Raw genomic sequence first — 13,782 nt, 5'->3', positions numbered from 1 at the left:
CTAAAATCAAGTTTCAAGAGCTTTACATATTTGAAAGCGCTCAAGACGAAATTATAAATTAAGATACAATATAAAACAGGGGTAAACAATACATGTTTTATCGTGTGTGTTTTCAAGGGTATTTTGTGCATAATACCAATATGTGAACTTGCCTGTTGAAGTATTTCCCAATGCAAAAAATAAAAAAAAGAGCGACCCCCAGACAGGGTAACAGAGCCCCATATCCGTTGTCTGTTCTAGGATAATAAAAGATATACTCGTATCTCCACAAGCGCGATGTTGCAGGATATAAACAAATAAAATAATATGTCAAAATAACTTATGTACTTTCTATGTACTACCTAGGTGTTGTCTAGAAAACAATACCTAGGTACCTAACAATTTCTGTTTTTGGCGACAATTGTTAAAAAAAATACAAAATTCTTTAATATAAAATTTATTACATCTTAATAAAGATCAGTCTTTGAGCATGAACAAGATATTAACATACAACAATAGTTTGTTATAATATAGCCACGTTAGTTACCGATTCTGATTACTTAATTGTCTAGATAAACATCGATCTAATGAAAAGGAAACTTGTTCAAAATAAAAATATAATTAATTCATTTTAATGTGCACCTTACTTATCAGTAAAAAAGTTTTCAAATCAAGGGCATAGAACACGTAGACGAACTAGCAATTACTCATTTTTATGTTGAAGGTTTTTTTACAATGTATTTGTAAGCGCCAGTAACGATAACATCAGGTTCTTTATCACATTTTAATGCGGTAAATAAATGTAATAAAATAGAATACAAAGAATAAAGTAAATAAGTAAACAGATAAGCGATAAATTAAGATGCACTAACGTTAATTTATTCGACTTATAGGATATCGATTTCCGTTGCAGTTGAACTTCCAGGGTCGTAAGCTATTCTATCAACATCATAGAATAATATTATTGCTAAATAATCAGTAAAGCGATATTTAATACTGTGTGCGCCCAAAAGTCAACTATAAAATTCTGGGATGTTTATATCTACATAATTATGTAAATCACAGAAATATGATAACAAGAGGGAAATACCCGATATTAAAAAAGATGACTAGTCGTAATGACTGAATGACCCAAATAGGGAAGTTTGTGACTTTATAGTTATAATCTAAAGCTGCCACTGACATGATCAGGTCTATCAATAGGTACTGACTGTTCTAGCACTTTTATAACACGTAATTCAACTTAGGAAGAAAATCCCTTTGTCATACTCTTTTCAAGCGGCCCGACTGTATATCTAATTTGCCGATGGTGCCCTTAGGGTCAGGAGAGAGAGAACTCCACTTTGTCACTGCGCATGGTTCAAAATGATAATTTCCACAAAGGATTTTCTCAGACTCTTGTGTATTTGTATTTATACACGAACCTAAAATGCTATAAAATTCGATATTTAATGTATCAATCCATTCGCGCAGATCGTTACCAATTCGTTTTATGTTGGAATTTGAAACTTCCTCCAACAGAAGTGACTCTTCTTTAGAAGGTACGAATTTCAGTGGTTTGATATTTGTTAAATTTCTATACGAGTTTTGTGAACCACTATGAATCAAGCCAACTTCTTGGTGTGATACTTCTTTTCCGGAAAAATATTCTAATGGTGTTATAACAAACTTTGTAACAGCTACCAAAGTTGTTTGCTCAAATAGCCCCACTTTCCATACTCCTGGTAATAGAGGGTGTCTAATATTAGGTTTAATGAAATTCGTAAGATTATTTTCATCTCTGCTAATAATATTAACATCAGCTAACATTCCTGCAGGATCCAACCATAAAACTGTTAGATTTCCACTTTGCTTATGTGAAGAGAATTGATATAATAAAACTGGATCAGAGAAAGGGCCTAAGATACCAGCAAAATTTCTAAAAATCATTTCTTTTTGGTCATAGTCGGAACTAACTCTAAAAGTTTTTATGTAATCTACAATTGGACTATTGAAGTTTAACTCTAAGTGATGTTTAGGCTTGTACCATGTTTCAATAACAACCTTTAAACTATTATTTAGCACTGCTTTGTGTAAAATTAAATTTCCTTTGTATACATCTTCATACTTATAAAGATGTATTTCTAATATTTCTCCCAATTTGATATCACAACCTTCTGTAGCTAAGATTTTTGAATTTTGACGAATAACACTCCCCGCGTGTGATAAAACTGTATCGTCAGTACTAGCAGTTAAATCATTAGTATCATAAATGCTTTGCCAATAGGCTTCTAAATTATTTATCAAATAATGATCATTAACTCCTATAAATTGTTCAACTCTTGTTATAATTTCTTGATTAATAATGGGCTCGAATTTCCGGGCGAAAAATAACTGCCTATTCAAAGTATTTTGAATTTTTGCCCAATCCTCCGTTCTAAAATCATTTGGTGAACATCCACACCAGTCAACCACATGCTTATATTGACATTTACATCCCAATTTTCGCTTCCAATTGGTTACGTGTAAATTGTTATCCACATACGTATTGCAAAACTTTGAATTTCTCAAAACAGTGTGAAAATATGATTCCGCCGGTAAAAGCGTATGTTCAAATATTATTTTCAAACCTTTAAGTAGATCTTGTTTACCATCAATAATGTATGAAACAAAGTCGGGGGATAAAGCCACCCAATCACTTCCACCATCAATTGTAATACCGCGCGGTAGTTTTCGTTCACCTATCCTCCACATATGTGTTTCGCACTCAAGAAACGTTTTATCGAGACCTTGTTTTTTAATAAACCTTTGAACTTCACGCCCATGGGACTTGACAAAGTTCAGACCCTTATTTGCTGACAAAAAGTTTTCAAGTTCTTCCAATGATTTTATAGGAAAGTCACTTTCACTTAAATTAATAACGTAATCCCACTCCCAACCCAAATCAATAAAATCCTTCATACAATTTAGCAGCATCTTAAGTAATGAAGCACCACCCCAAATTGTTGAGAATCTAACTGGAGCCAATCTTATATTTGGAAACTGCTTTTCAAGGGATGATAGTTTGCGATGCAGGTAGTCTTGCCTCTGTAAGAATTAAAAAAAATTAAACAATAAATAAAATACATTTTATAATGAAAACTTTAGAAAAATATAGATAAAAATATTTTAAAGTTAAGGTCCTTTTACCTAGATATAAAAAGGATATGATGTATGTTGGAAAGAGAACGTCAAAATAAACGAGTTTCTTATATAACTGTCCCTTTTTGTGTTGTTAGAATATTTAATAGAAAAAAACGGTAGAAGTTTCAACTACTTACTTTGTCAATATGAATATAAAAATAGTGATTTTTTCTGTACAAGGTATTTATTAATCGATATACTTGTCGCAGAGCTCTTCCATTTAAAGTTAATAGAAATACTATCCTAATTGATTTTCCATCATGCTTTTTTATTTCCGGAGTCTGTGGAATAAATTCTGTAAAAAAGATCACATAGTGTTTGTTATTTTATTTATAAAATATATTCTTTTCGCCCATGCGCAGGCTATAATAGTCTTTCGAGTTAAAATTCGAATTAATTGTCATAACTAAAGACTTTGGTGAAAATTGAAGTTGATCAAATTAAGTCATAACCATTATATTCAGATTTATATTTATCTCTCGATCAGTTTATGCACAGATTCGCAAAAAGGTTTATTAGTCCAAATAAAATTTGTGTCACGTGAATCATAAATATAAATGTTTAATTAAAGAGATTAAATTTAATTTTGCAAAAATTTAAAGTAAAAAAATTACATACTTATTGCATTACTTCAACATCATTTGAAACTGACGTAAATTCAAACATTTTTAACTACACGTTTGTAATTACGATATAATAAAGTCAATGCCGAGGTGAATTGTATCTTGTTAAATATATAATCATTAGCTAAATAACTAACACTGTGGCTTTGATATAAGTGCTCTATAATTTATGGACATGAATATTTTAATATTTTCAGTTGTAGCAAGTCGTGAGAGGCAAAATTGTAATTATACCAACTCAATATATTATATATTTTGGTAAAATTTTAGTAAAGTAGGCATTTTTTTTATATAGAACGGGGCAAACGGGTAGGAGGCTCATTGACATTCTCAATGCCAGAAGGCTCGCGAGTGCGTTGCCGGCCTTTTAAGAATTGGTACGCTCTTTTCTTGAAGGACCCTAAGTGGAATTGGTTCGGAATACTTCAGTGGGCAGCTGGTTCCACAAACCTCTATATCGCGAGAACCAATATTAATTTAATCAATGAAAACTATTACATAGCGAAGAACGATAATCCATCGATACACTCTCATAAACCGTAAATTTATAACTCTAACTACGGCTTGGTGACGTGAATTTTGGTGGCAGAATTAACGGTTGGCTCTCTGTTGAAATGTTTTCTCCAATATCACAAAAACTATGTATTATATTTAGTATATAATCATTTATTTTTTGTTGGACTGTTTGAGTCAACATAGAGGATATTCTTATTATTTTCACAATATTCTATAAAAAATTAAGACAGCACCTATCATACTATCTAGAAATTAAGACTTTAACAGGAATAAATTAAAAATGAAAATTCAATTTATTGAAAAAAAGAAAGAAATGATGTTATTAGTTATTAAACTGAACTTTTTTTAAAAAATACCCTTTTTCTGGTCTCTAGAAAAGTCAGGTTTCAGTATACAACCTATGAAAACTAAAAGGTATTGAAATAAAGTTAAGTAATACTTACTATGCAGGCCTGTTTCATAAACATTCATGGTAAAATAACCACCACAGACTTGGGTATTATCCCCTGGACACTTCATGTCACATGATTTATCTGGTGTTTTAGAAGTTTCAGGAGGAGATTCCTCCCCACAAAAACACTCGGTGCTACAAATAATACATTATAAAAATACAAAATGTGAAAAAAAAATGAATTTTTTTATAGTATCTATTTTTATACAATCTGATTTCTCATAAAATCTAATAGAAACTGTAATAAACACATCTCTATACATCTGCTTATTTAATTGTTTTAAGTAAACAAATTACCAACTACCTAGAATTAAAACAGGTGTATTTTTTCTGACGACATTGAGAGTAAAATAAAATAAAATAATTTCAACTCAATATAAGAGTAAAACCATACATAAAGAAAACACTCACCCATATTGGACACCAGCATAAGGAAATCCAGCTTGAACACATATGTCTAAGCAGTATAGCGGAGAGTTCAGATTTGCATAGTTACCATAGAAGCTAGATAACAATCTTAGTTTTTTTTCATCCAAATAGCAACCTATATGTCGCCCAAATATCTTGGCATTCGATTTGCAATAATTATTCAATTCTTTTGGATAAAAATTACCATTTTGAATAAGACATGTTTTATTTACAATTTGTTGCTTACAAAACTGAGATTTAGCTCGGTGAATAGCTGAAATAGCTTCCCGGCTTTTCACCTCACATATAGGAATAAAGTCTAATTCTTCCTTTCTTAGCACAGCTTTGTTTTGATGGTTCCTCGGAGCTAAATCTTCATCGTCACTAATTCCTGGGTTAATTCTTCTTGCAGAAACTTCAGCTAAGTTGTTTAAATGAAGGGAATTGTGGCTACTTTTTCGTAAAAAAATATTTTCATGAATTGAAGGAAAATAATTTATCGATATTAATATTTGAGCAAAGAATATTGTTAGAACAGTAATAATTAGGCACTTAGCGTATTTGTAAAATATTCTTCTTATATTCAATACCATTTTAGGTTTATTTTATTATTTCTAAATGTTTTATTTTTAACCTCGAACATAGACATTAGACATTGACATATCAGAACCATTGTCCATTGCTAGTTGGTACAATAAATAATAATCTTTATATATATTTATACCAACAGCTATAATATAGCTGCTGTAGCTGTACAACTATCTAAACCGACTGACAGGTGACAGCTCACTTTCGTATGTCAAAAACGTATTGGAATTTGGATTTTGGAGGGTTTGCCGTTTGATTTACATTAGGCGTGCAGACTGCAGAGCATTAAATGTTAGAACTCAATGTGTACCTAAAAAGACAACCTTTTACAAGTTATTAACAAACTACTAGAAATGGTACGCAAAGGAAAAGAAATAAACTTTGATGACACCATCCAGTGTCGGTTTTATTCCCGAAATAAGTATGGTAGAAAAGAGTGGGAATATCTATGCAACGATTTGAACGTTACAATAAATAAAATATCAAATGGGTATTTGTGGAATAGAGATGAATTTAAGATTGATGTCCCATTGCAAATAGAAGAAACCAAAATAAGTAGGTATTTCTCAACAAATGTGGAAAGCAATATTTAAACCAATTTCAAAATGTTCTTATATTAACATATTTCTTATTACAGATATTGAGTATTTAATAAGTTTAACATGTTTTGGTGATAATGTCGAAGATGAGTGGTTCATAGTTTATTTGGTTTATGAATTGACTAGAATATATGAGGACTTGATTGTGCACATGGAAGATGGAGATGGTTGTTTTCTTTTGATCGAAGCTGCAAATTGTTTACCATGTTGGTTGAAGCCTGATAATGCTGACAATAGAGTAAGTTTTGAGATACAAACAAAATTTAAAAATATAAGTTTTCTTAATTCTATTTGTCTTTTCAGGTTTTCTTGTCTCAAAATTGTATTCATTTAATTAATCCTGACTTGATCAGCTTAGAAGATGATCTGGATACTTGTAGTGCTGTTAAAATATTAATAGATAATTGTGAGAAAACTAAAGCAAGCTGTGAAATACAAAAGGCAATTCAAAAGAGAATTAGTGGCTATCCTGAGAAAATACAAGACAATATTCACACAGCAATTGTAAGTTTACCACAAGAGATTGCTACAATATTGAAATTAAAACCTTCACTTGTTTCTTCAATAGTTAACACTTACTGTAATTATGACATGTTTGAAGCAAAAATTTGCCAAGAAATTAACTATAAAGATTGCATTGATGTTTCAATTACATTTACGAAATTTTTATATGCTATGCTACTCCATGCTAGTCTGCGTAAGACTGAAAGTAAACATTATTTAACAGCTCAAGATGAAAAGAAAAAGGTCCTTGGTTATAAGTTAACATGTGGTTATGAAATGATAATGAATCAGTCTACTCAAGATATTTTTCTCTCTCCTGAATATAAAAAGTTTCTAAATGGTTTAAAAAATTTGGGGTACTTTAGAAATAACATTGAAGGTTCTCAAGAGTATAACAAACTTTTGGAGAAGGCTAAAACAAATTTCCTCACGATGGAATGTCCAATTAATAAACAGATTTATAGTGAAATATGTAAAATGAAAACAGAAGAATCTTTTCATAGTATAAAACAGCAGCTTCTACTGGGTGATTTTGAACTTACTGAAGATGATGATAATTGGTTAAACATCTCTCCTGATCAATTAGATGATGTATTAACAAGTAAATTTGGTGCTAATTCTACAGACAAAGATAAAACTATTAATTCAGCTCAAAACATTACATCAGCTTTAACAAACTTTTTGAAGAAGACTTCGGATTTTGAAGGAATTGAAAAAAATCTTGATCATTCTGAAGATAATAAAATAGAATTTGATCCTGACCAATTTACAAAATGTTTGGAAAAATATTTAAATATTGTAACATCAAATGACACTATGGAACTAAGTGATGATAGTGACTATTGTGACATGGATGATGAAGTGAGTCAACAAGTTGATAGAGAACTGTGTTCTGTTTTGTCATATTTGCCTAAATCAGACCATCATACAGTTAAAAATAACTTAATACAAAGCATAAAAGAAGAAGGATTGTCTGGACCATCAAGTAATATACTTAAAACAATAGGTATTAATAAAACAGATTTATTAGATTCTGATGATGATGAATAAAAATATCCCCTTATATAAAAATATAGTTTTATGAAAATAAAATATTCTATCCTTATAATTTAATTTGAATTATAATCTGCAATGAGTACCACCAGCAACAACAAGGGTTTCTCCTGTCATATAAGTAGCATCATCGGAGACCAAGTAGGCAACAGCACCAGCTATTTCATCAGGTTTTCCAAATCTTTTCATTGGTACTATTGACAAAGATGTTTCTTTTCCTAAGTCTGTTGATGTTATCTGTAATCAAAATTATTTTCCTTATTTGTCATTTTAATAGCTAAGTCTTGAAAAAGTGTAAAATTGCATACTAGATAAAAAATATTATTAGCATAGCTGTATAATAATTAAATGTACTCACTGCAGATGCAAATTTTGTAGCAACTATTCCTGGTGCCACACAATTTACTCTAATATTTTCCCTTACGACTTCATTAGCAATTGCTTTTGTAAGTCCTACCAGAGCTGTTTTACTTACACTGTACACACCTAAAGGCTAAAAGAATATTTTTCTATTAGTGACAAAATAGATTTCCTTGAATAAAACTTTATCCATTAATGGAGTAAAATATAAATTTTAACATGCCTATTAGCATTTATAATAACCTGTGGTATGACCCAAGTTTCTAAATTTAAAAAATTCTGATAATACTAACTTAACTACATACAATTTTTAAAATTAGTCAAGTTTCAGAGGTCTCTACACAAAATTGCATATTATTAGTGTACATACCTGCATAGGTTGATAAGCAGCAATTGATGATATGAAAACAATGCTGCCTCCACCTCGTTTAATCAATTCTGGGTAAGCTTCTTTTGCTAATAACCAAGAACACTTTACATTTATTTCAAATATTTTGTCCCATGCCTTCTCTTCAGTCTAAAACACAAAATATACAAGTTCATATATATACAAGATATAGGTAGTTGGTAGGCTTACATCTAATATTTATAATAGTAAATTTCCATAAGACAGGGAAATTATAACTATAGAGTGCCTTTAAATATTAAAATTTAGACATTAAGATTTTTTAAAATATTAACAACAAAATTAATGTTATTATTTTAATTTGCTTATATTTTAATGTTGCTTAAGTATATATTTTTTTATTTTCTGTAGATCTTTGTTGGCTAATACTAAAGCAGTTAATGTTACCTCTAATGTATCAGCCACAGAGGGGTTCACTGCTGCATTTGATACCAAAATATCTAGTCCACCAAACTTGCTTTTAGCCTGAATATAAAATAAAAATTACCCAATGTTAATTGTACAAACATTAAAAAAAAATATTCAAGGAACTAAGAGGTTTTTAAATTGCAAACTTTTTAATTAAAAACTTTCTAATTCCTTAATTACTAAAAGTAATAAGCAGACCGTTTCAAACAATTGTTTTCTTTGATCCTCATTTCCAACATGGCAAACCACACCTTCAACTTCAATACCATCTCTGCGAAGTTCTTCTGTTGCTTTTTTTACATTTTCCTCCTTCCGGCTACTAATTATAATTGAAGCACCTTCATTTCCAAGACGTTTGGCTATGGCATATCCAATTCTGGGGAAAATGCATTATTTGTAACTGCATTTTTTTAAATACTGTTTTAGATATAAAAATCTATAACTTACCCATCTGTTGAGGCTGTAATAATGGCAACTTTTCCTTTTAATCTTGAACTATGAAAACTTTTTGTATTTACATGCTGAGCTAATATTAGAGGCATTTTCTTAATAAATATGTTTCTTAGAAGCATCCTATGTTTCTAAAATACTAAGTACCTAGCTTGGAAATAATTATTAAATAATCTTATATATACACTTGTAGAGTTCAATGTCCAACTAAAGTGGTTAGCTTAGATAGTCTATTACAACGCTCAACTTATCTCGTTATAATCAGACAAGGTACTCACTACTCAAGGTAGGTGTTTTTATAAAAAAATACGCAATAATAATGATAATAATTTTTGCGTTTCACGACTGTCAGATAGCGCTATACGTCATGAAATTCGAAGTCGGTTCACTTTAAATAAAAGCGAAGTGTCGTCAGCAAACAATACATCTCGTGAAGCTCCTTTACAAGACATGGTAGGAAATTTATATAGACGAGGAATAAGAAGGAATCAATTATGGTGCCTTGCGGTACACCCATAGTAACAGACGATCCCTGTGAAAGAGCTCCATTTACATTTATGTACCTTTTGAAATCTATCGTTTAGGTATGATCGCATAAGATTAAGGGCTTTTGCGCCAATACCATAGTGTTGAAGTTTTTTGATTAGATTTAATACTCAAAAAAAATAATAAAATAACTCTTTGACTTCATTTTCGTCTGGGGGTCTAGTCAAGACAGCGTAAAAGTAGTGTATGTAGAAAGTCGAAAACTAAATTTGTATGAAAATGACAGCTAGTAGTTGGTACCAACTGTCGACACTAGCTGCCATTTTCATACAAATTTAGATTTCGAAAATATTATCGGTTCAATAAATTTAAAATTATCGTAGACGGACTATGGTATACATATTATATTCTATACTCTGTCAGTCTCTCTAAGGTTTCAGAATTCAGACTTCAGTTTCTAGTTCCTACATTTTGTACATAGGTCAGAGGTACTTAGAATTTATCCCATTCCCAATAGCCTGAATACTGTTAACTGTTTATTGAAAACGATCCCCTTTAATGTTAAATGTCTGGATTATCTTACTTGTGTGATTACGGAGATTCTGAAGAAAGTGAAACGGAGGAAAGTAGGATCACTGTGAAAGAAAAGTAAGAAGTTTCTCCTTTTAGAATCGGAACACACAATCGTGTACAACTTTTAACAGAAATAAACAGAACTTTAAATTTATTGTCAATTAATATATTTCCCTTTCAAGTTTTCTAATTTTTTTTTACAGATCTAAGTTACCAGTCCCGAATCTGACTAAGGTAACTGTGTGTCCTCCAGATTCTTATTGTGATGATCCACGGCAACACCATGGTCGCCTACGAACATTTCCTCATATAAGAGGTAATTGGGCTACTTTAGTATATATAAAATGTAAGTCTAATTTTTAATACATTTGTGATGACATTATCTGCTCATTTTTTTAACTAAATCAAAAACAGCTGACAACATTTTGTTACATCACAATTAAATCTTTTAAGAAAAGAACATAATATCCAATTCCACCAAAGAATTTGACAATCTTTTATTAAAGAATTTTGCAGACATTCAACAAAACTAATAACATATTTAATTTGAGCAAAACAGGTAACCCATTCAAAGTTCTTTGTCTGATTAGACAATTTACCAATCACTTGCATGCACAAAAATGCATCATTGTTTTCTTTTCTCCCATTCTCTCCCTCCTGATCTTGCAATACTCCAGTCACAAGCTTGTTTGACACTATTCCTGTCTGAGCACACATTTATAGATTGTATAGAAATTGAAAAATTTCAGGTCCTGATGAGAGTGCCATACTTGACTTGCTGTGTAAAATAAAATTTGTTTTTAAAACCATTGATGAAACATGCTATCCATGTGATAATTTACACATAAGTGTGACAAAAACTGTTGTGCTAAAGTATCATCTAATAACATCATTTACAACATCCTTGCAAGAGATTATTAGCGGAATAGAAACGTAAGTTTTTTCTAATATTAATTGTTAATGTAAGTTTTATAGATTTATTGTAAATTAAATTAGGCTAACTAATTAGTGCTGTTGAATATTTAATTTATGTTGCAGTTTTGAATTGGGGTTTGATACTATAGAGGTGTACACCAATGAAGAAAAAACTCGTACATTTGTTGCTTTGAAGGCTGATCATTTGAGTAGAAAATTTTTGCTCAGAATTGTTGAAAAAGTGGATAATGTACTTGAAGACTACAACTTACCAACCTTTTATAAAGTAAGTTAGTTTGTTATTTAAAGTAAATAGTTATATGTATATATGTAATTTTTTTTTGTTTTAAGGAACCATCATTTCATATGAGCATTTTGTGGTGGAAAGGGGATTTGAAGGATGCTATTTTAAAACACATTGATGAATTAAATACCATTCTGGCTCAGGAGAAAGAAGTTTACAAGAAGTTTTGTATACAAAAAGTAGATTGTAAACTAGGTAATAAATATTACCAGTTTCATCTTGACTAAATGGATTCACAGTTTAACAACAAAAAAGTGTATATAAACCCAAATTATAAGCCAGGACAAAACAAAGGAAACCAGCAAATTTATATTAATCAAAATTTCCTTGAATCTAAGTCTCAGTCAAATAGCATAAATAAAATTTTTGTTAACCCAAATTTTATGAAGACTAATAATGTATTGAATAAAAATACAGTATGTAGAGATTCTCAACAACAGTCATCCGTAAAGCATTTGTCAACATTGAACCTCAACCCCCATTACAATTGTAAATTTTTTCCAGAGACAGGTTTTAGCAACCAAGTTCTGAATGGCCCCCACTTTAATTTAAAGGGACACATAAATAAACAACACAGCAATGTAAATCATCTCTTACAATCTAATGCTCAGCCTAGCAATCAAGTTGCACATCAGGGTCATATAAATGAAATGAATTGTCTTGCAGTGAAGTGTAACAATACAGATATAAGACAAGAAAAATTTACTGCCAAATCGCGATATATTTTAGTTCGAAACCAATATTCACAAAAGATTGATAAGACAAATTCTCCTCAAATTACTCAGTCTTGTGGATTGCTGAAAGCAGTTCCAAGTAACCGACTGCCTATCTCCAAGACTAGGTATCAATTAATAAGACATAAAGAATGCAAAAATCCTGATCAGTCACCATTGGTCAAAAAGAGAAACTTAAAAGTAAGCAAATATAACATTATTAATTTAGACAGTATAAAGAGCAAGGTAGGCACACAATATTCTTTAGCAAAACCTATTACTATTTCAAGTTCTAAAATTTTAAATCACCATGATTTTAAAATCAAAAAGCATCTATCATATACCCTAAAATCAAAAGAAAAAGTAAGAGGAGTTTTTGACCATACCAAGAAAACAAATTATAAAACTGAAATAGAGAATATTAAAGGCAAGTCAAAAATAAATAATATACCATGTGCTCTATTTTGTAAGTATGGAAAATGTTTAAGAAATATAAACAGCAAGTGTCCTTATGTGCATGATAAAAAACTGGTATCATTGTGTAGAAAATTCTTGAAAGGTGTTTGCCATGATGAAAATTGTACACTTTCACATGAAATATCCAAGAAAAAAATGCCTACATGTTATTTCTATTTAAATGGTATTTGTGTTAAAGATAATTGTCCCTACCTTCATGTGAAATTAGGTGATCAAGCTTCAATTTGTAAAGATTTTCTAAAGGGCTATTGTGAGAAGGGTGAGACTTGCATATTCAAGCATGTGAAACCAAAGACATCTCGTAATGCAACACGATTTACTAAAAACATTAAAGAATGTTTAAAAGTAAAAAAAAATATATCAAGTAAAAATAAAAAAGATCTATTACCAGATAAACCAAGTACAAGCTCTGAAGAAAACACAACTCTGGAAGATAGATACTTTAAGGAAGCAGTACAGGAAGATATGAAGAAAAGTGATTACATTAAACCAACAAGATGTAAATTAGGAGATTTACCTTCATACATTAGGTTATGACGAAAAGTCTATTTTTAAATCATAGAATATACAAGAATATGTTATCCTAAATAGTAATTCATTAATTCCATAAACCTCATTGTCTTTGTTCTCGGTATTATAATGATTTGTATATATGTTTTCTGATTTCTTAACAATTCATAAAGTGATACTTGAATATTGTTTAGTTTATTATTAAGCTAATAATTACAGCTAAGGAGAATAAAAAATAAAAATTAAACAATTTATCATTATATTATATAGTTGTAATAAGTTAAATTAGAAAAGTTT

The 13,782-nt window shown here is 30.3% G+C and overlaps 5 protein-coding genes across 7 annotated transcripts; 3 read left to right on the top strand and 2 right to left on the bottom strand.

Moving 5' to 3' along the window:
- Positions 1–420: 420 nt before the first annotated feature.
- Positions 421–5,833, bottom strand: LOC110992106 (xylosyltransferase oxt). Its single transcript, XM_022257790.2, has 4 exons — positions 5,143–5,833; positions 4,724–4,866; positions 3,279–3,436; positions 421–3,045 (listed from the first exon to the last, which is right to left on the bottom strand). Exons 1-4 carry the CDS (start codon positions 5,730–5,732, stop codon positions 1,243–1,245), a joined length of 2,694 nt encoding a protein of 897 aa, XP_022113482.2. The 5' UTR covers positions 5,733–5,833; the 3' UTR covers positions 421–1,242.
- An 89-nt stretch (positions 5,834–5,922) lies between these two features.
- LOC110992121 (protein ecdysoneless homolog) lies at positions 5,923–8,144 on the top strand. 2 transcript variants are annotated; one of them, XM_045629221.1, is made up of 4 exons: positions 5,923–6,282; positions 6,365–6,564; positions 6,630–6,830; positions 7,054–7,225. In XM_045629221.1, exons 1-4 carry the CDS (start codon positions 6,081–6,083, stop codon positions 7,090–7,092), a joined length of 642 nt encoding a protein of 213 aa, XP_045485177.1. In that variant the 5' UTR covers positions 5,923–6,080; the 3' UTR covers positions 7,093–7,225. The 2 variants fall into 2 exon arrangements, with proteins under 2 accessions (XP_045485177.1, XP_022113502.2); XM_022257810.2 differs by having other exon boundaries at positions 5,924–6,282; positions 6,630–8,144.
- Positions 7,838–9,848, bottom strand: LOC110992122 (dehydrogenase/reductase SDR family member 4). The gene is made up of 6 exons (XM_022257811.2): positions 9,505–9,848; positions 9,256–9,433; positions 9,037–9,114; positions 8,614–8,760; positions 8,242–8,376; positions 7,838–8,120 (listed from the first exon to the last, which is right to left on the bottom strand). The coding sequence occupies exons 1-6, from the start codon at positions 9,627–9,629 to the stop codon at positions 7,950–7,952; spliced, it is 834 nt and encodes a 277-aa protein (XP_022113503.2). The 5' UTR covers positions 9,630–9,848; the 3' UTR covers positions 7,838–7,949.
- Positions 9,849–9,868: 20 nt separating this feature from the next.
- LOC110992105 (U6 snRNA phosphodiesterase) lies at positions 9,869–12,012 on the top strand. 2 transcript variants are annotated; one of them, XM_022257789.2, is made up of 5 exons: positions 9,869–10,641; positions 10,770–10,882; positions 11,316–11,499; positions 11,605–11,767; positions 11,833–12,012. In XM_022257789.2, the coding sequence occupies exons 1-5, from the start codon at positions 10,559–10,561 to the stop codon at positions 12,010–12,012; spliced, it is 723 nt and encodes a 240-aa protein (XP_022113481.2). In that variant the 5' UTR covers positions 9,869–10,558. The 2 variants fall into 2 exon arrangements, with proteins under 2 accessions (XP_022113481.2, XP_022113479.2); XM_022257787.2 differs by having other exon boundaries at positions 10,770–10,912.
- LOC110992104 lies at positions 12,013–13,729 on the top strand. The gene has a single exon (XM_022257786.2). It carries the CDS (start codon positions 12,013–12,015, stop codon positions 13,510–13,512), a length of 1,500 nt encoding a protein of 499 aa, XP_022113478.2. The 3' UTR covers positions 13,513–13,729.
- The last annotated feature ends 53 nt before the right edge of the window (positions 13,730–13,782 follow it).

The sequence above is a fragment of the Pieris rapae genome, chromosome 8 (assembly GCF_905147795.1).
Source record: "Pieris rapae chromosome 8, ilPieRapa1.1, whole genome shotgun sequence".
Taxonomy (NCBI): Eukaryota; Metazoa; Arthropoda; class Insecta; order Lepidoptera; family Pieridae; genus Pieris; species Pieris rapae.
This window is presented reverse-complemented; position numbering and strand designations above follow the sequence as displayed.